Genomic DNA, 23,209 nt, shown 5'->3' with positions numbered 1-23,209 from the left:
TAAAAATTTAATCACCATTTATGCACTGTGATGGATTGGGTTCTTGGTGGCTCTTCAATTTACTAAATTTCTTACATTGTCTTAAGTGTACTTCTTTGCTTACTAAATGTAATAGCAGCACAGGATTTTGAACTTATTTTCACATGGATACATTTCGGAAGCACTTCAGATTTTAAGCACTGGTTAAGTACATACTTTCACAGTCTTGACCATTTTTTCCCAAGGACGCTGATATATAAACTACAAAGTGGGGACTATGCCGTTCATTAATTTTCTGTAACGTATTGATAAGTCAAACAAGAGTACGAAGATATAATTGGAGAACACTTCCTAGAGACCTAAAACTCTATCCCTACGAGATGGCTTGATACTGCTGTCAAATGGGTGAGCAACAACACAGACTAAGCATTTCCCCTGGAGACTCAGTGACACAAACTACAGAGTATAAAATAAAATGGACCCAAGTGCAAGGAGGAAAAAAATAAAAAGAATTATTCTTTAACAGCTATATATTTTCAAATTGCTTACAGAACAACCTTATCCCCTTCAAAATACTCTCCATTACGACCAATACATTTGTCCCACTGGTGCTTCCACTGCTCAAAAGATTTTTTGTAGTTATCTTTAGAAATGGCTGATACCTTCTCCCCTATTTTTTACTTGACTTTTTCAATATTGTCAAATCAGTGTCCTTTCATGCCCCTTTTCAGGCTTGGAAATAAGAAAAAGACGCATGGACCCAGGTCAGGAGAGTAAGGTACGTGGGGCAGAGGAACCACGTTTTTTTTTTTTTTAGCCAAAAACTGTCTAACAAAGATGGCTATGTGTGCAGGTGCATTGTTGTGGGAGAAGAATTGGTCTCCTGTCTGCCACAAATTGGGTCTTTTTAGATGAACACTGGTGTGCAATCTTCTTAAAACTTCCATATAAAAGGTCTGATTGATGGTCTGAAGGTCTGTAAGCACTAGCTCTACAATTTTTTCAACATTTTCGTCGATTCAGGCAGTTGAATGACATCCAGAACGAGGTACATCAACAACTTTCATGTAGCCATTTTTAAATTGAGCAAGCCACTAGTATACTTGAGTTTTTCCATAGCATCATCTCGGTAAGGTGCTTTCAACATTAAAACAGTTCAGTAGCATTTTTACCAAGTAAAAAACAAAAAATTTCATAGCTGCATTTTGTTAACTTGCCATCGTAAAAAACAAAGCAAGAAGAAAACAGCGCTGGCAAAAACAATCACTGCAGATGAACAGTACAAGCCAGGTCGACACCACAGGCAGCACTGAACTGGCAATGAGTTGCGCTATACACGCCTGGCGACAGAAATGTGTGCTACACAAGGAAGGGGGATTGTTGTGGCACCAGTCTCGGGAAGCTCACAGCAGCCAGCCCTGGGGTGTAAAGGACAGCTACCTGCCGATGGGCACGGCAATAATATTGACATAGCATTCCACAGCGCAGTGGTCTACTGTACTGGCGAGCTGGATTGCTACACGCTGTGGCGTAAAGCGTTGCTTCATACCCAGCTACATGATGTGAACCGAACCCCTATCACAATATGTCCAATCAGGTAAGTATATATGCCCCCAATTAAGCCCACAGTTTCATTCCAATGGCACCATGCATTTGTCCAGTGCTGTCTCTGCAACAGCCATCAGTCGGATGTGAAGCCGAACAGCTACAGCACCTTCAATTGGCACCACCAACTAGGTGAGGCGACCTGTCTATGAGCCGTTGGCCAGCCTCGACAGTTCCGGGAATCTAACCAGTATTGGTGACATGAGGTCTCTCACCAGGTGCTATCGCTAGCCACTCCGGCCGGCCTTTGAGGGTCCCAAGTTTGATTCGGTGCATCTGCATTTCCTTGCCAGATTACTCGGGCCACGAGTAGAGTGGGCCAATTCAGCCATAAGCCTGCCATGCTGTGAAATGGGCACCCATCAAGCATCAGCAAGGCACCTGTTGCTGTTGATTGCTGTCACACTGTCTCCACCCTCCGCCACTTTGGCTGACTCGTTCGCTACCACTCATCACATTCGGCACCTGGGTCACTGCCACATACTACTGTATGAAAAGCATCAAATATCAAAGAATGTTTTAATGAGTTAGCAATCAGGACTACACACTCGTCATCCTACTGAAAGTTCCATCCCCACAGCCTCCCACACCTATTGTTCTGAGGGCAGAAGAGGCCATCCTGAAACACTGGTGTCAGCATAGCAATCTACACAAACACAACACCTTTACAATAACAAACTTGAAATTCCTAACATCCCACTAACAAATTAATTGCAAAAAAATGAACCATTAAAAAAGATGTCATGAAGAAAGTTAAAATGTTTTATCAAAATGTAAGGCTGAGTGGATAAGAACAAATCCAAAGGTCCCCAAGCTCTGAACTGAGGCAGGGAGGTCTACAGATTTTCAGAGGATCAAGTTCATAATCTTTCATGACTTTTTTGTGGAATCTCAAAGTAGTACAAGCATGTGTTTATTGCCTGCACTGTATACTTAAAGTATATGGAGACAGAGCACATTCTCCCTTGCACTCCACCTCTTCTTGCAAGAAAAGCTGTTCGCTTTTCCAAGTCTCCCCACTCTATAGACGGCAAGTTACAGACCGCAAGTAGTACAAATATGGCGTGGGAAAAGTTTTGGGTAGCGAGAAATCAATTTTGCTCTGAGTGTTCTTAACACCTTTAAAATGCAATTTAAATAATAGAGACAACATTTTTGAGGGTAGCACTAACCTGCTACTCCCAACTTCCTACTCCTGACTGACACACAAAACAAAATTCACGACCACCCACTCAACTTCAGTGCCTTGTCATTACTTTCAGGGCCTGCAGACACCCTGCTCAGTCATTCCTAGGATTTTTTCTGTCAAAACCTCTGGGAAAGATTCATTATTGTGGAAAATGCTCTGTTGTCTCACAGTTCAAAGACCACTTGAAACTATTGTTGATGCTATTACTGGATGAGGGAGTCAGTTCAACAGTTGGAGGAAGGCAAGGACATAAATGTATTCAATAAGAGCACAGCTAATAACCTTTGGTTGAGAACAGCTATTATAAAAACAAAGTAACCAGAAACTAGATACTTACTTCAGTAGTAACTATGGACAATATGGGATCATGAAATGAAAGCTGTAAATAACATTCAACACACAGTAAAATAGGGTACAGTAAATTTACTTATGAAGCTCACAAAATTCTAATTAAACTTTTAATATTATTTAATCATTTATTTCATACTGAAAGTTTTGTTTCAAAGTTTCACAATTACCTGACACATGAGATGTCTCAGTTCTGAGCTGACACAGTTTTCTGACCGATTTGGGAACAAACTCAGCAAGATTGTTGTAAAATATAGTAGGAACTGGTTGGCCTGAACGAATAAATGCTGTCCTGTACTTGTTAAGAAACCAATGTGGTTCAAAATGCTCAGCACATAAAAGAAATTTGCTCAGCTGCTCAGCAGTCTTCTCCAGTAGATCATCCCTCCCACAGTTGACAACCCACTGGCGACACCTGCAAGTACAAATAAAATTTTGACTTCAGATGTTAGCTAATGATTATGTTTTTTTTTTTTCCAGTTCATAATTATTTTGTTTGAGACAAACATTTATTTGACTAAGAACACACATCTAAGACAAGAATCTCCTTGGTCCCACATATATTAGTAGTTACTATACAACTTATATGGTTCACGAAAGTATCATTGTTATAATCAAAGTACCCTTAAGTTTATTTTAAAAGGTAATTGAAAAAGGATATGATGACTATCATGCAGAGAAAATAATGACAAGCTATACTCAGATAATGGTGTATAAGTTATTTTGTTTGTGGTGCAAAAATGAGTACTTTTAAAAGAACATTTGGTAAAATGTTAATTGATCTGGTAAAAGTCACATAGTGGATCCCTCTAGCATTTTTAGTAATTTACATGCTAGATATGTCATTATGTATCAAAATAATCTTCATGCTTTTCCACTACCTGATATGCATTTTCTGAATTTACCTTGCAGTTTTAGTTTTCATGACGAAAAGTGCATTACATATGGCAAACTGAAGTTCATTTGGCACGAACATAAACATTAGACAGCGCTACAGGTCAATCTGTTACCAAAACCTTTATTTGGCATTTGCATTTGTTGGCTTAGTCACCCCTAAATCACTTTACTACCTTCCAACCAAACCCAGACTTTGGGCTAAACACAGATCAGTCTGTCATCACAACCAAGATTTCATGGGAGGAGGGGGTCCAATGAGATATTCTAGCTCTTGATCTACCAATGTTATCATAACAGTTCTTATGTAGCACCACATTTGAAATAACTCTATTCTTTTTTTTCTGTGTTGTTTACTGCCCACACTTCACTTCAATGTAAGGAAGACAATTACTTTTAGAAAAGGCCCCCTAACATTTAAGTTTAACATTTTGTTTTCTCCCTTTTTTTTTGGGGGGGGGGGGGGGGGGATTTTCTTGCTAATGCAAGAATGAATTTCATGCCCTCCTTACTTCTGCCAGTGTCAGTTACTTTGCTATCTAAGTACTAAAACTGTCTATTACTTTCGGTGTCTCATTTCCCTCTGCAGCACATGACTTAATTTGACAACATGTAACACTATTTCAAATCAATTTCTATATCTTTTAGCTAATCTTAGAGATCCTTAGCCTTGTCTGAAAGAACTACAACGTGACTGGCAATCCATTAAGGTTTTATTTCTCCTCCCTGAACTTTAATGCCCTTTTCATATTTCTCCTGGTTCCCTTACTACTTGTCCAGTATATAATTAAATGCACCACAAGCCTGTCTCACGTGTTAACTTTTTCCAATTGTTCCATTCTTTTATAGATTAATTTTTGCATCCAAGATTTATTAAACTGACAGTTTGTTCAGTAATATTCACAAAATCAGCACCTGCCTTATTTGGAATGTTCTTCTTGAAATCTGAGGGTATTTAAGCTGTCCCATATATTCTACATACCAGTTGGAACAATTCTATCGGGGCTGTTTCTCTCAAGAAACTTAATAATTATGAAGGAATGTCATCTATTCAAGGTACTCGAGTCAAATTTAGGACTTTCAGTGCTCTATCAAATTCTTATCTCAGAACTGCATCCCCCAACACAGCTTCATTCATTTCTTCTTTCACCTCTATAACACTGTCTTCAAGTTGCTTTCTCTTCTACAGCCCTTCCTTCTAAGTTTATCATCATTACACATACCACAACTTCCCATTCACTGAAATAGACTCCAAGCCCTGATAGTTTAACTGAAATAATGAAAAATTTATCCATTAAATCTGCAGAGGCCACCTTCAGTGATCACACAATGAAATTAAAAGGTAGAAGTACTGATGTACTTAGGTATTTATATAAAAGAACAGAGGTTTTATAATCTGTAGCTACTTGAGTTATTTATATTTGTTGTGTACCAACTGGAATTATTAAGTCTGAGAAAAAAATTGGCTACAGACAGGTGGAACATAAATGGGGGCAATGAATGTCTACAGGATAAATATAAACTGCATCATTATCAAGTATAAAGATGATTTTGAAAAGTGAAAGCTACGAGCTACTGCCACAAGCAGAATAGTATGATTAAAATGTCCTTCGAGAATAAATATACTTTTACAAAACAATAGTAAAATATTGTCAAGTTGTAACCACAATCAACTCCAAATCTGAAAGGAAAGTCATCAATGAATTACGAGACTTAGTGCTGGAAGCATGTTTATTACTGACGTCAACGTACAGACAAAACATAACTGAACTCCAGGATGGAGTGTGCTGCTATTTATAAACATCAAATATTTCAGAACATATAATTACTGTAAAAATAAGAAATTTCATTAATCTTTCAGAAATAGTAAATACTAAATAACAATTAATTGAGGTTGATTGACTTTGAATTGGCAACCCACAGCACGTCAGTCAGTGACAGTATCTGCTATGCCACACTGCTTGCAGTACAGTTCGTCATTGCTCCCTCTCTCAGAGAAACTGTGACCTGATGTCTCAGAAGTTCTCACCGAAGCTAATTACAGTACCCTAGATATAAATCTTGTCAATGGCTCTCTGCACAGCAGCGCTGGCGTATCCTGACATTCTGATCAGGTTGTCACATCCTCTTCACTGTGACAAGCAACAATTGTATCGTCTCTCCTCGAAGCTTCGCGATCGATAAAAAGTGTTTCCCTCGAATGGGAAGCCCCCACCGTCAATTTGTGTCTCGACGAAAGGTCATAACTCAACTTTGTGTGCAATGTCTGACATGCAAAAGAGTATGATACAACCCAAAATAGTGCTTTAGTAACTTTTCCAGTAGTCCCACATTCAACACATGCGTATAAATCCTACCGAGTCTCCCAGGCTCTATCTCAGTAGTCAGTGCCTGGCATTCTACGGTTCTCAGTCCCTCTCCTGTGCACCAAGGGTCTATATGTAAGCCAGCTGTCTCACTTCTTCAATCCATGTGATGAGGTATTTCATGTAGTCATCCTGAGTTCCACACTGTTAAAGTGAGAACAGAGTATCTAATGTCATTTAAACCTAATGACCATAACAGAAAGAATAGTGCGAAGCCCGTAGTAACTTGTTTCACTGCGTTACATACGAATGTCACAAAAGGCAGCATCACTAAATCCCTATGTCTGAAATTGGTATATGTTGAGAATGTATCTGCTATTGCCTTATTAAAGTGTTCTGTGAGGCTGTTCTTCTTTGTTGATAGGGGGTTGCCATACTATAGATGATATCACTACATAAAATTACCTCTGATTTTCAACTGGAAAACTTTTCCACTACCAAAGACTATCACTCAGGATGCATCGTGCTTCAAAATGGTGTCTTCTACAACGAACTCCCTAAAATTTCCAGAACTTCAGCAGTTGGCACAGTTTTGGTCACATTTAGCAGGTGAGGTGGTCAGTGAGAATGATTCTGTCCAGAGTCTTCACAAATCCCAGGTAAGCAAATGTAGGAACATCACGGAAGTACTTCAGGATAACTGGCCACACGAGCTGTGATGATGAGCAACCATTTTCATCCTATCAATTCATAGTTCCTCTTATGCAATGATCTTTCTATTGACTGAAACCCTTCTTTGATCACTTGCTCCTTCAAGGCTTCTATGGTTTCACGACAATTAATCGGTGAACTGTCTGAAGATGAATCATAACAATTCGAAACTGGTAACGGTACCCTTTGCATAAAGGAACTGAAAATAAATTTTTGACTGGATGCTGTCTCAACACCATCAACAAAATTGCAAAATAGCTCTTTTCTGTTATGTCTCAAAGTTTGTTTAACCCACCTTGCTGCAATGATTCCATACAACCAACTAGCATAAGCACACTGTCAGCAGTGGAGGCCCGGTAGCAGTTCAGCTCCAACTACCTGCAGCACTCTCAAGTGAACAGTTCACTGTTTGAAGCAGCTGACGAATATTTTGGCTGGTGAGCTTACAGTTTCTTCATGAAAACAACTGCTACATGCTCACAATTTACATAACTCGATATATTGTCTTCCTTTCTTTTACTTTGTTTTTTGTCTACAGCTAAGTTTGATTGCTGTAATGCTATCACATACATATTATCTACTCGAAATTGAAATCATTTTGGCTTGACAATGCATCAATTTGGTTTTCATTCTGTAGACAGTAAATCATCATTCTGTAGTGGCACCACAGTTTAAGATAAGGAAGTTAGATTTGGTCCAATATTTCGGAGTGCACAAGTTACAGCCAGGTGCAGGCCAGATTGCAGTAAGTTATGCTGACCAGTGGTTGCGAAGTGGAATGGAGACCACAGGGCTGTCAAAGTGCTGAAAAGAGTAAACACAGTGGTATGCATGGCGCAAATTACAGGCAGAAGTGGCCCAATGGCACAACCGGGGTGTGGGGAGTACGTGACTAGGAGTGGCGCGTTAGCAAAACAGAGGTGCACAGCCGAGTATAAATAGGTGGCGTTTTCTAACGAGATTCATTCAAGTGTGGCAGCTCTCCTGAACGGTAGGGCGTATCACACCACTAGGCTACACACAGCAACTGATGGGGCACCAGTGTCCCAGTCCACGGCGGGTCGTTGGTTCGACCCTCTGAGGCCGACGCGGGGTCCGCAGCCAGCCAGGGCGGGCCACTCTTTGGATCGCAACCGCGGGCAGTCGTCTTGGCTCCCAACACACGCTGCAGACTTCCCGAGGCGAGGGTCGCATATTCGGATGCCAGATCGTGGGCGGTCATTGCCGCTGCATTCTCAGCTACGCCAGCGAGGAAGAAGAGGCAGCTGAGCCGGCCTACAGGCTCCCGGCAGAGCAGCATGGAAACAATAAGAGTGGTGGCACAGCCATCCTGATGTAATCAGAACTCTGCAGCTGGCGAACAGTGCCGGCTCGACACAGCGCATTGCACTGGGGCGGTGGACACAGCATTGCAGGACCCTGTAACGCGGACCGAGGTGAATGGAGCACTATAGGGGAAACAATAAATCATTTGGAAAGTTCTCGCCGAGTTTTAATACGGCACCTCCTGGCACCCATCCGCTACATTTGGTGTCTTCCTGCTACATTTGGTCATCCTGATACATTCGGTGGCAGAGGTTGCCATTGCATTTGGTGTCAGAATAGCAGACGCCGTCTGTATAGTATGACGTTCAAGCCCACCGCCTGCATTACAGTCACAAGATGTGGCGAGTTTTGACCAGTTTTTGAGTGTTGAACATTTCTTTCTTTTTTGTTTTTTTGAGTACAGCCTCTGGCAAGCCACAGTGTAGATGTTTTGCTTGGGCATATTATTTTTTGTCAGAGTATGTGTTAGTATGCTTAGGGAGTAACATTGTTTTGTGGCGTTTAATTAATTTTGTTTTAAATTGAGGATGATGTTACTGAGTATGATGGTACTGAGGTGTAAGGAATCAGATTATTTTTGTACTTAATCATTTTGTTTTGCGACTAACTTGAAATGAATGCAACACAGTGGCAGAGTCAAGAACGCAAGGTGTGTCGGAACCAGATGCGGTGTGGATTTTGATGGAAAAGGTAGCACAACTGACAGCAGACAATACGCAGGTGAGAATGAATTACCGTCTAGAACTGAGCACAAAACCGCATTGGATCAGTCGTCGTTGCCTAGGGACAAGGAGATTGATCCAGCTGCCGAAAGTTTGATTATTCCATTTTCTGGCAAGGCATCTGAGGATGTGCGTGCATTTGTGGAGGACTTGGAAATTTCAGCTGTGATGAATGGCTGGTCTGATGAACAGTTAGTACATATAGCCGAGATTAGATTAATGGGTGAAGTGAAGACATATGTAAGGTGTTCTGAGGCCTTAAAGAAGGCACACATGAAGCTGAATAATCCGTATCACAGAGCAGAACAACATCAATGACAGAGAAACGATGCCAAAGCAGATAGTAGTTACAGAGGAGGTCAGATGCCTGTAATGGAGGTGCCTCAGATCAGCCTTGTTGTACACAATGTATCACTTTCCGTAATATCAGATCAGTAGCACTACCAGCGCAACCCGAACACTAGTGATTGGAAAATCATTGACAGTTTATTGAGTGCATTCATCAATATGGAAACAAAGTAACTCCTCCCAATCAAAAACTGGGTCCAGACCAGCAGGACGACGGGAGGGCAAGTCACCATTCACATGTTTAGCCGTGGAGCTGAAGTTAATCTCATAGTTGTACCGAGAGACAAACTGCGCCCAATGTTGAAGGCAATTCACCGTGGCTGGCAATGACGCTGAGGGGTTATACAGCAAAATTAATGGCTCGTAATACTATGGGATTTTACGCCATACAGGAAAACATTAAACTTCTTTAAGGCATAAACAAAGGTGAGGGCTTCTTTCTCTAATTGTAAATATCTAGTCTGAGCCAAATTTAGCGTCTTCAACATGTGTGCAATAGGCTGTTCAGAGTCAGCAGAATATTTGAGTTAACATCGCCCAATGCAGATTGCAACAGACTTCAGTTTGGAAAACGTCGCTTTACACACCTGCCACCAGTGGAAAGACGTCCCCTTATGCAGTAAGGCACATAACGGTTGTGCAACGACACAAATGATGATGATAATAAGCAATCTTACCTACAAATCCTGGAATTCCTTGACCGATGCAAGATGTGGAAGAGCCACAATGGCAAACACATTCTGACGAAGTGGTTTGATACCAGAACTAGAGACCTCGAATCCAAGGTAAACAACAGAAAACTGAAAGATGCGGCACTTTTCCAAATTGCATTTTAAATCCGATGACCTGTAACACCAAATAAGAGTCTATGTAAGTCGTTGAGATGTTCAGCAGTGCAGGAGCCAAAGACCACAATATCATGAAGGTAGTTGGCACAGCCAGGTACAGACCTCGTGAGTTGTTCAAGAAACAGTAGGAAGTGCTGGCCCCACCGAATGGTAACTGCAAGTACTGAGACAAGCCAAAAGGTGTGGTAACAATCAAGAGCCACTGAGAGTTAGGATCAATGAGAAGCTGCAAATAGGCATTGGAGAGATCAATCTTGGAAACATACCGACCACCAGTGAGCTTAGAAAAAAGTTAATCATGGCGATGCAAGGGAAACATGTCAATGATAGATTGAGCATTGACAGAAACTTGGAAATCACTACAATGGTGTAACCGTCCCAATGGCTTCTTGACAATGACTAAGGGGGCAGCCTTTTCACTTGATGCAATCAGTTGGATGACCCCAGAGGCCGTGAGTTGCTGGAGCTCTGCCTTGACTTGGTCACAGAGTCCTATCTGTACCAGGCGAGCCCAAAAGAAACAGGGTTTCATGGAGATGTGGGCTTTGAAATTATTGGCACAACCCAAACCCGCAGAACGCAGGGTGGTAAATTCAGATCATAAAGAGATGAGTTTTATGTAAGGCATTTAATAACAGATGAGATTAACTTCATCGGCAATTGTAAACCCAAAAAGGTTAAAAGAATCCAAATCAAACAAATTTTTGGTGTGTGCATTGTTCACCACCAGAAAAGTGAGTCGAGAATCACTGATTTACATGTGACTGGGCTGAGAAACAACTTAACATCAGAATGCTTTTTTTTATTGTAGTTGACTATCGTACATTTGCAAGTTGAGTAGTGACATGGCAGCACCAGCATCAAATTGCATGTACAAAACCTTCCAATAAACCTTGACGTCAATAAAAAGCTTATTGGATGCAATGGAGATTGCCAATAAAATTAACATCCACGTCAGCAATGTGGCCCATTTTGTTGCACTGGTGGCAAATGGTCCACTGACTGTGCAATTGTCAGAATGTCGGAGGAGGAGGAGTTTTCACATGGAAGGGCCCATTCACAAACAGGGGCCAACCGAACGATTGCATGACGAATCATTTGGTCAGGATATGACTCGTTATGTACAACACTGACAAAGTGACAACGACAGCTGAAGCCGTGAAGCTCCAGCTGCCCAAGTCTTATAGGAATAACCTAGTTTCTTGCGACACCGATAGAACTCGACTTGAGTAGCAGTGACGTGCGTCCATTCACGGTATATCTGAAAGAAAGTCACACATGTTACAAATTTTCCTAGGCTTCTCATTCTTCAACAGACTCATCGTAAGCCGGAAACACCAGAGTATAAGTGAGCGGTGTAGTGACAGTTAAAACAGATGGTGCAAGGGGCGATGCAGCAAGTGGTATAGACCGAGACGGAGCCAAGCTGACCAAAACAGAGGCAAGCATTTGCAATGCCTGGGTTTGATTGTGCTGTGGCGAGCACCTCCGGCTGTTGACTGAGATCCTGCAACACCTCAGTAAGAACCCCTTGCCGATCAGCCATCCAGCGTAACAACTCATCAGTAGCACCATCAGACTTCATAGATGCAACGGAGGACCAACCAGAGAGTGAAAATTGTGCAGAGAACAGTCCCACGCTTGTCAGTTGTGTTGTAACTTGGATACACAACACAACCAATAATGTAAGTTCAACTTTAGAATGGGACATGTACGCCAATCACCATAACATACACTGAACACAATAAGATAAGGCAAATGTAAGCAAGCAGCCAGGCGTATAGGCAGGGTATGCAGCTGAGGTGCTTTTCCTGCGTAGACCTATTGGTGGTTGTGTTGGCCTAACTGTCTGAGTTGACCTCTGTGAGCGTCTCTGGTCGTAGAGACGCTCTTGTTGTCTGCATCGGCACTGCGAGAGACACTACTCCCGCAGTAGGTGCGGCCAACGAGTTGTCGGCCTGTGGTGGATCTGGTAGCCCAGCCCACGAATTACGCGGCTGCTAGAGTGTTCTGCACTGTTGTAGAACACCCTGGCTGTCTGACGGAAGTGATCCCGCAGGAAGGGGGTGCCTGCTTCCTCGTGCAGCAGTCTCATTGAATAACGAGGCGGCTTGTGCAGCGTGATTCGCCACACCCTGTTATGGATGCGCTGCAGCGTTACAATGTGCATCACAGCTGCTTTACCCCACACCACGGCCGCATGTTCTAGCACTGGTCGAATGAGGGCCAGGTACACGATGAGGCCCTGGCGTGGAGGAAGGGTGGATGAGTGATTCACCAGCGGGTAGGGCGCGAGCTCAGCGCGAGCGTAGCTTGGCGACGCAGGATCTAAACAGGCACTCACCCGTGGCGGCTCTATCGCAAGTTGACAGAATTGCTCTTTCGCGGCGCACTCTCGTGGGCGACGCACTGCTAATGCGTGCGGCTTTTACGTGTGCGCACATTACTTGAGATTCTACGCCCAAATCGCAACTGAGTTAGGCTAACAATAATCTATCACAGATCACACAAACAAACAATTGTGCCCAGTTGTTGGAAGAAAGGACACACAACATGAGCGCATAATAAGGGTAGTAGAAGCGATCCACGAAACTACCGCCCAATATCCCCGACAATGATTTGTCATTGAACCTTCCACCACATTCTGAGTTCAAACATAATGAGTTATCTCTAACAGTATGATACCACACATGGCATCCTTACAGCCATGGATCAAGTCAGTCACGCAGATGCAGTATTTCTGGTTTCCGAAAAGCACTTGACTCAGTACCACATCTACGCTTATTATCAGAAGTACAATCACAAGGGTATCAGACAAAATATGTGACAGGAATGTGGATTTCTTGGTAGTGGAGAATCAGCATGTTGACAAATGTAGAAGTAACTTCCGATGTATCCCGAGAATGTTTGTTGGGACCCTTGCAGTTCATGTTCCATATTAATGATCTTGCGATCAATATTAATAATAAACACGGACTCTTCACAGATGATGCAAAGTAAAGTCTGAAAGAAGATGCAAAAATATTCAATCAGTCCTTGATAAGATTTCAGAGTGGTGCAATGACTGGCAGCTTGTTTCAAATGTTCAAAAATGAAAAATTGTGCACTTGACAAAACGAAAGTATCATGATAATTTTAGTGAGTCACTGTTGTAATATGCAGTCATACAAATACTTGGGTGTAACACTTATTAGGGACACAAGGTGGAACGATCACATGGGCTTAGTCATGGGTAAAGCAGGTAGCAGGCTTCAGTTTATTGGTAGAATGCTAAGGAAATGCAATCAGTCTACAAAGGAGTTACTTACAAATCACACGTGTGACGCATCCCAGAATATTGCTGAAGTAGTTTGGACCCAAACCAAATAGAACAAATAAGACTAGTGAAATGACTGAAATGGTAGGATCTTGAAAACAGACGGTTAACTATCCCAAGAAAGTCTACTAATATAGTTTCAAGAACCGGCTTTAAATTAGGTCCTAGGAACATACTACAATCCCCTACGTATCACTCCTATACCGATAGTGCGGATAAAATGTAGAATAATTACAGCATGCACAAAGGCGTTTAAACAATAATTTTTCTTGCGGTCCATAAGTGAATGATATGAAAAAAGTCCTAACACTGAACTGGTGCTGTGGGACTTACCCTCTGCCATGCACTTCACAGTGGTTCGCAGAGTGTAGACATAGCTGTACATGGGACAAAAAAATGAAGACACTGATTTTTCTTTTTAGATCATTCCAACTGCCATCAACGTACAGAAGTTTGCAAATTAAGATGATTTTATAATGTTTCCATCCTCTTAACTGTATTTTAGCCGTCAACTGTCTTGAGAATAACAATTGTGTGGAATATTCGCAAGTGAACCGGTGCATATTATTTCCCTCAGATATTTCTGCTAATAATATACTAGAAACTATCGGCGTTTTCGTGAAAAAAAGAGAGGAAAGAAATTGAACAAATGGTTCAAATGGCTCTGAGCACTACGGGACGTAACATCTGAGGTCATCAGTCCCCTAGAACTCAGAACTACTTAAACCTAACTAACCTAAGGACATCACACACATCCATGCCCGAGGCAGGATTCGAACCTGCGACCGTAGCGGTCGCGCGGTTCCAGACTGAATCGCCTAGAACCGCTCGGCCACACAGGCTGGCAGGAAATTGAACAAAGAATACTAAAATATGATCGCTGCTTGTTTCACTCAGAAGAATTGAACTTGTTTACTGTAAATATGATTACTGATCTCTTCAATTGCCCCAATATATGCTGTACTCTTACGTTCCTGCCCAACCGAAACTCCAAAGCTGTGGTCTATTAGTAAAAAACGAGAAACAAATTTTTAACAAAGAGGACTGTAAATATGAGCCCTCCCTGACAGACAAAATTTGAAGCTGGGCCTGTAGCGTTATGTTCCCGCCTAAACACATTCTCGATAATCGTGACATATTCGTATAAAAAAGTAATTTTGATAAACAGTATAAACAGGATTATAGTGTCAAAAATCGTTACAGTCGTATAAAACCCTAAAGTAATTTTAGGAAAGAGTATCATATGATTGCTGCTTGTTTCACTCGCAACAGTTTAAGCTGTAGTGTTAGATTAGCTGCCTAAACACATACCGTACTCGAAAACTGTAAAATAAGGGAGAATTTCAAGGAAAAGTTTTACTCACAGTAATTAAAAGCAGTATTGTTTGGTTGATGCATAGTAAGCTACTCTACATGCTCTGGAATGGTGACATACCCATAAACAGGAACGTAATTTTAAGAAAGAGTTCTAGGTATATGATTCATACTCGTTTCGTCTGCAGCATTTTAAGCTATATTCTTCGACGCATCGAGTCTCGTAATTCGAGCAGTGCTACATTTATTGTTATCCTTGTGATATATGTACAGGGCTATTACAAATGATTGAAGCGATTTCATAAATTCACTATAGCTCCATTCATTGACATATGGTCACGACACTCTACAGATACGTAGAAAAACTCATAAAGTTTTGTTCGGCTGAAGCCGCACTTCAGGTTTCTGCCGCCAGAGCGCTCGAGAGCGCAGTGAGACAAAATGGCGACAGGAGCCGAGAAAGCGTATGTCGTGCTTCAAATGCACTCACATCAGTCAGTCATAACAGTGCAACGACACTTCAGGGCGAAGTTCAACAAAGATCCACCAACTGCTAACTCCATTCGGCGATGGTATGCGCAGTTTAAAGTTTCTGGATGCCTCTGTAAGGGGAAATCAACGGGTCGGCCTGCAGTGAGCGAAGAAGGTTGAACGCGTGCGGGCAAGTTTCACGCGTAGCCCGCGGAAGTCGACGAATAAAGCAAGCAGGGAGCTTAACGTACGACAGCCGACGGTTTGGAAAATCTTACGGAAAAGGCTAAAGCAGAAGCCTTACCGTTTACAATTGCTACAAGCCCTGACACCCGATGACAAAATCAAACGCTTTGAATTTTCGGCGCGGTTGCAACAGCTCATGGAAGAGGATGCGTTCAGTGCGAAACTTGTTTTCAGCAATGAAGCAACATTTTTTCTTAATGGTGAAGTGAACAGACACAATTTGCGAATCTGGGCGGTAGAGCATCCTCACGCATTCGTGCAGCAAATTCGCAATTCACCAAAAGTTAACGTGTTTTGTGCAATCTCACGGTTTAAAGTTTACGGCCCCTTTTCTTCTGCGAAAAAAACGTTACAGGACACGTGTATCTGGACATGATGGAAAATTGGCTCATGCCACAACTGGAGACCGACAGCGCAGACTTCATCTTTCAACAGGATGGTGCTCCACCGTACTTCCATCATGATGTTCGGCATTTCTTAAACAGGAGATTCGAAAACCGATGGATCGGTCGGGGTGGAGATCATGATCAGCAATTCATGTCATGGCCTCCACGCTCTCCCGACTTAACCTCATGTGATGTCTTTCTGTGGGGTTATGTGAAATATTCAGTGTTTAAACCTCCTCTACCAAGAAACGCGCCAGAACTGCGAGCTCGCATCAACGATGCTTTCGAACTCATTGATGGGGACATGCTGCGCCGAGTGTGGGAGGAACTTGATTATCGGCTTGATGTCTGCCGAATCACTAAAGGGGCACATATCGAACATTTGTGAATGCCTAAAAAACCTTTTTGAGTTTTTGTATGTGTGTGCAAAGCATTGTGAAAATATCTCAAATAATAAAGTTATTGTAGAGCTGTGAAATCGCTTCAATCATTTGTAATAACCCTGTACTTTTGATGTAGTAGGTCAGAATAAGAAGATTACAAGATTCTCATTTACTACAAATTATCTCCACTGAATTATACGCGGCAGTCACAGAGTGTAGCATCAGTCATTCTCATTGTCGCAGTTTCCAATGTACAAGGTGACAAGCCGAAACACAATTAACACCACCACTGACGGTAAGTCATTTTTGAAACATACATACAGAATGCTGAGAACTACTGCATTACCTAAGATGCCTGGACAGAAACAGTGCAAAATGCATCATTCGTGGGCGTTACTACTCACTTTCTAGATAAGACAACTCCTCAGCGGAACATTAGCTGGCTTTGAGCTGACAGAACACATCGTTGTACCTCACTGGAAGACCGATAAGCTTAACAGCTCTGCTATGAAGTTCGACTGGGACACGTTTGGCGAAAAAAAGATAATCCCTTATTTCGCCCATACGTTTAACTTACAAGGGGAGGACACAACGTTTGGAACGCGGATTTACTATAAACTTCGTACACTCGTAGTACTCCATGAGGACAACAAAATGTGTAAGCAGTAGCACGTACTTCTCAAGCGTTACTGAGAAAATCGCAAGATAGTTTCGGTCGTCAAATATATATATATATATATATATATATATATATATATATATATATATATATATATATATATATATATATGTGAGTGGCCATTTTTACCACGAAGCGGCGGCAGCCGAGTAGTGCCGGCACGGTAGCTCAGCGTGTTCGGTCAGAGCGTTAGCTGCCCTTTGTAATTAATATATATATATATATATATATATATATATATATATATATATATATATATATATATGAGCGAACGGATCAACGAACAAACTGAACGAATGCCATCGGACGTCCGCACTGGAACAAATTCAACGAATAACATGGAACAAAATGAAATTTTTTTTAAAAAATAAAGTGGTTGGCGTTCAAGCACCGTAATCGCTGGCTCGAGTTCCGTTCGTCAGTTTTTTTTTTTTTTCAACGCACTCATTTTCTTTACTATTTATATTACAATTGGTATAATGGGAAAAATAAGTGTAATCGGATGAACTCTTATTAAATTTACAATGTTATTTGGCAGTCTACTAATTTTTATTATCACAAGTAATATAATAAAATAATATAATATTCGTAACTATCGACTAGTAAACGACCAAACTCATAAAGTGATACTGAAAATATATGCTTGTCCGTGTCTTCAAAAATTGTTCGTATTTAACCGAAAGAGAACGAGAAATTGCTTCTCTGAAGACGCTATTAAAATACACTCGATACTGCAAAACCACTTATCAGCGCCGATTTTTAAGGGAATGCTGCGTTATGCATGGTTTGCTTCCAAATTATCGTCTGAAAGAGAGGTTTTTTGAAAGTGTTAAGGTGGTTTGTTTTTCCACAGAAAACCTCAAAAGACCTTGCGTATGCGGGACCACAGCATTTATTCAATGCAGGTGGTGCCGTTTAACTTCATGTTTTCCATGTTTTTACGAAAAATACCATCCTGCAACTTGTAATGTCGAAAGCGACGATTAATTGTACATGTTTCGAAAGCCGCCTGAGCCGGTCAAAATTTGCAGGTAACAAGTAGTTTCGGGCTGCTTTCAAGTATAAGGGATTTCTCAAATCACGGACAAGCATACATTTACAGTATCACTTCATGCGTTTGGTCGTTTACTAGTCGATAGTTATGAATATTATATTATTTGTGATAATAAAAATTAGTAGACTGCCAAATAACATTTTAAATTTAATAAAAGTTCATCCGATTACACGTATTTTCCCATTATATCAATTGTAATACAAATAGTAAACAAATGACTGTGTTGAAAATAAAAAAATACAGACGAACGGGACTCGATCCAGTGATTACGGGGCTTGAACACTAACCACTCGGCTGCCGCCGCTTCATGGTAAAAATGGCCGCGCACAGGTATATACACTCCTGGAAATTGAAATAAGAACACCGTGAATTCATTGTCCCAGGAAGGGGAAACTTTATTGACACATTCCTGGGGTCAGATACATCACATGATCACACTGACAGAACCACAGGCACATAGACACAGGCAACAGAGCATGCACAATGTCGGCACTAGTACAGTGTATATCCACCTTTCGCAGCAATGCAGGCTGCTATTCTCCCATGGAGACGATCGTAGAGATGCTGGATGCAGTCCTGTGGAACGGCTTGCCATGCCATTTCCACCTGGCGCCTCAGTTGGACCAGCGTTCGTGCTGGACGTGCAGACCGCGTGAGACGACGCTTCATCCAGTCCCAAATATGCTCAATGGGGGACAGATCCGGAGATCTTGCTGGCCAGGGTAGTTGACTTACACCTTCTAGAGCACGTTGGGTGGCACGGGATACATGCGGACGTGCATTGTCCTGTTGGAACAGCAAGTTCCCTTGCCGGTCTAGGAATGGTAGAACGATGGGTTCGATGACGGTTTGGATGTACCGTGCACTATTCAGTGTCCCCTCGACGATCACCAGTGGTGTACGGCCAGTGTAGGAGATCGCTCCTCACACCATGATGCCGGGTGTTGGCCCTGTGTGCCTCGGTCGTATGCAGTCCTGATTGTGGCGCTCACCTGCACGGCGCCAAACACGCATACGACCATCATTGGCACCAAGGCAGAAGCGACTCTCATCGCTGAAGACGACACGTCTCCATTCGTCCCTCCATTCACGGCTGTCGCGACACCACTGGAGGCGGGCTGCACGATGTTGGGGCGTGAGCGGAAGACGGCCTAAACGGTGTGCGGGACCGTAGCCCAGCTTCATGGAGACGGTTGCGAATGGTCCTCGCCGATACCCCAGGAGCAACAGTGTCCCTAATTTGCTGGGAAGTGGCGGTGCGGTCCCCTACGGCACTGCGTAGGATCCTACGGTCTTGGCGTGCATCCGTGCGTCGCTGCGGTCCGGTCCCAGGTCGACGGGCACGTGCACCTTCCGCCGACCACTGGCGACAACATCGATGTACTGTGGAGACCTCACGCCCCACGTGTTGAGCAATTCGGCGGTACGTCCACCCGGCCTCCCGCATGCCCACTATACGCCCTCGCTCAAAGTCCGTCAACTGCACATACAGTTCACGTCCACGCTGTCGCGGCATGCTACCAGTGTTAAAGACTGCGATGGAGCTCCGTATGCCACGGCAAACTGGCTGACACTGACGGCGGCGGTGCACAAATGCTGCGCAGCTAGCGCCATTCGACGGCCAACACCGCGGTTCCTGGTGTGTCCGCTGTGCCGTGCGTGTGATCATTGCTTGTACAGCCCTCTCGCAGTGTCCGGAGCAAGTATGGTGGGTCTGACACACCGGTGTCAATGTGTTCTTTTTTCCATTTCCAGGAGTGTATTTGGCGACCGAAACTATCTTGCGATTTTCTCAATAACGATTGAGAAGTACGCGCTACTGCTTACACATTTTGTTGTCCTCATGGAGTTCTACGAGTGTACGAAGTTTGCAGTAAATCCGCGTTCCAAACGTCGTGGCCTCCCCTTGTTAGTCGTAACTAAATTCATTGATTACGCGAAACACTGCACCGAATTGAAATGTAAGACCCGATACACTGTGTAATGTATTAAAGGGAATGTTAATGCAAGTGAAGAGTTAGGAATAGACAGGTAGAGGGGCCAAATACGAAAAAAAAATTATACTTTACGTTCGCACACGATAGAATTCATGGTTGTAGGCTGTAAGTAGAACGAGTTCCCGAGTTAGTGTCCGTTGTGGAAGCGATACTTTTAACTACACTACTGGCCATTAAAATTGCTACACCAAGAAGAAATGCAGATGATAAACGGGTATTCACTGGACAAATATATTATACTAGAACTGACATTCGATTACATTTTCATGTAATTTGGGTGCATAGATCCTGAGAAATCAGTACCCAGAACAACCACCTCTGGCCGAAATAACGGCCTTGATACGCCTGGGCATTGAGTCAAACAGTGCTTGGATGGCGTGTACAGGTATAGCTGCCCATGTAGCTTCAACATGATACCACAGTTCATCAAGAGTAGTGACTGGCGCATTGTGACGAGCCAATTGCTCGGCCACCATTGACCAGACGTTTTCAATTGGTGAGAGATCTGGAGAATGTGTTGGCCAGGACAGCAGTCGAACATTTTCTGTATCCAGAAAGGCCCATACAGGACCTGCAACATGCGGTCGTGCATTATCCTGCTGAAATGTAGGGTTTCGCAGGGATCGAATGAAGGGTAGAGCCACGGGTCTAACACATCTGAAAAGTAACGTCCATTGTTCAAAGTGCCGTCAATGCGAACAAGAGGTGACCGACCGAGACGTGTAACCAATGGCACCCCATACCATCACGCCGGGTGATACGCCAGTGTGGCGATGACGAATACACGCTTCCAATGTGCGTTCACCGCAATGTCGCCAAACACGGATGCGACCATCACGATTCTGTAAACAGATCCTCGATTCACCCGAAAAAATGACGTTTTGTCAATCGTGCACCCAGGTTCGTTATTGAGTACATCATCGCAGGCACTCCTGCCTGTGACGCAGGGTCATGGGTAACCGCAGCCAATGTCTCCGAGCTGATCGTCCATTCTGCTGCAAACGTCGTCGAATTGTTCGTGCAAATGGTTGTTGTCTTGCAAACGTCACCATCTGTTGACTCAGGGATCGAGACGTGGCTGCACGATCCATTAGAGCCATGCGGATAAGATGCCTGTCATCTCGACTGCTAGTGATACGAGGCCGTTGGGATCCAGCACGGCGTTCCGTATTACCCTCCTGAACCCACCGATTCCATATTCTGCTAACAGTCATTGGATCTCGACCAACGCGAGCAGCAATGTCGCGATACGATAAACCGTAATAGCGATAGGCTACAATCCGACCTTTATCGAAGTCGGAAACGTGATGGCACGCATTTCTCCTCCTTATACGAGTACGAGGCATCACAACAACATTTCACCAGGCAACGTCGGTCAACTGCTGTTTGTGTATGAGAAATCGGTTGGAAACTTTCCTCATGTAAGCACGTTGTAGGTGTCGCCACCGGCGCCAACCTTGTGTGAATGCTCTGAAAAGCTAATCATTTGCATATCACAGCATCTTCTTCCTGTCGGTTAAATTTCGCGTCTGTAGCACGTCATCTTCGAGGTGTAGCAATTTTAATGGCCAGCAGTGTATAATCCGTTCGTCAAAAGAGTAAATCTTATGTAAACATTGCGGTATGTGAAACTTCACGTTTTGGCGGCGCAAAGACTGTTCCATTAAGTTTCGGGTGTGCAGCCGCAAGAATTCTCCTTCTAATATTTCGGCTGTATAACGTTCACCTATCATCAGAGTGAGCCGCAAGACCGCCGCTGCGGTGCCTCTCATCAAAAATAGGACGGATTCTCAGCAGACACAAAGTAAAAGTGATTTTTCGTCCTCCACCGAAGGCAGCTGCACTCGTGGTCTCCGTCAAAGATGATTTGCTGCTCCAAAAATCTGGAGTTTACAAAATTCCATGTGAATGTGGCCTTTCTTACACTGGACAAACAACTCGTACTGACCAAGAAAGATGTACAGAACACCGGAGGTACACACGACATTTACAACCTAACAAGTCGGCAGTGGCAGAGCACTGTATTGACACTGGTCATAGTATGTTGTATGACAACGTCGAACTTTGGCAGCTACATCATCTTTTTGGGACTCGATAGTGAAGGTGGCAAGTGAGATTCGCTTGGCTACCAATTTAATTAATACAGATTGTAGTTTCAACCTCGATACATGATGGAATCCGGCACTTGTAAGACTCACAAAGACGTCGTCACAGTGCAGCTCACGGTGTTATATCGACATGCCAACAGAGATCAACTGCGGAGTCATAGATGTAATTCGCGCATTACCTCCATGTTTGTGCACGTCTCTGCCGCCGACTAACGTCTCTGGCGCATTTGCATCTGTGGCCGCATGCGTAGTTGCGTGGTACACGAGTATAAGAGACGAAGCGAGCACTGGAGCGGCTCCTATGTCACCGTCCATAACACAGATTCCTACACTTTTTTCCCCTCTGCCGGTGTGCCCCAAGGCTCCGTCCTCTCCCCCCTTCCGTACCTTTTGTACACGGCGGACATGCCGCAGCCGTCACCCTCCGTCCACCTTCTCCAGTTTGCCGATGACACCGCCTTCCTTGCCCTTGCTCCCACCCTGCAGCGCTCCCAACACCTTCTCCAATCCCATCTTGACCGGTTCACCGCTTGGTGGAACCAGTGCTTGCTCAAGGTCAATCCCTCCAAAACCCAGGCGATCATTGTAGACAAAACCACCCCTTCCTTCCGCCTCCTTGATTTCTATCTCACCATCTATGGCCGTCCTATTGCCCTCACTCCCACCCTTAAGTACCTTGGCGTCACCCTCGACCGTCGCCTCTCCTGGATTCCCCATCTCCGGACAATCCAAGCCAAGGCACCCTCCCGCCTCAGTCTCCTCAAGCTCCTCTCCGGCCGTACGTGGGGTCTGGACCCCTCCACCATCCTCCACACCTATAAATCCCTCTTCCGCCCTATCCTTTGTTATGCCCATCCAGCTTGGATCTCCGCCCCCCCCCTACCTTTTACAAATCCCTCCAAATCCTTGAACGCCATGCTCTCCGCCTCGCCTATTGCATCCGTCTCCACTCCCCCACGCGGATCCTCTACGATCTCAT

The 23,209-nt window shown here is 43.5% G+C and overlaps 1 protein-coding gene across 1 annotated transcript in view; it reads right to left on the bottom strand.

Moving 5' to 3' along the window:
* LOC126188123 (zinc finger protein 888-like) overlaps positions 1-23,209 on the bottom strand; it is a 137,480-nt gene that overhangs the window by 72,608 nt on the left and 41,663 nt on the right. Inside the window, exon 2 of the mRNA XM_049929596.1 lies at positions 3,292-3,536. Coding sequence (XP_049785553.1) covers positions 3,292-3,536 — 245 coding nt within the window. The remainder of the gene's footprint in view (positions 1-3,291; positions 3,537-23,209) is intronic.

Source organism: Schistocerca cancellata, chromosome 5 (genome assembly GCF_023864275.1).
Source record: "Schistocerca cancellata isolate TAMUIC-IGC-003103 chromosome 5, iqSchCanc2.1, whole genome shotgun sequence".
NCBI lineage: Eukaryota > Metazoa > Arthropoda > Insecta > Orthoptera > Acrididae > Schistocerca > Schistocerca cancellata.
This window is presented reverse-complemented; position numbering and strand designations above follow the sequence as displayed.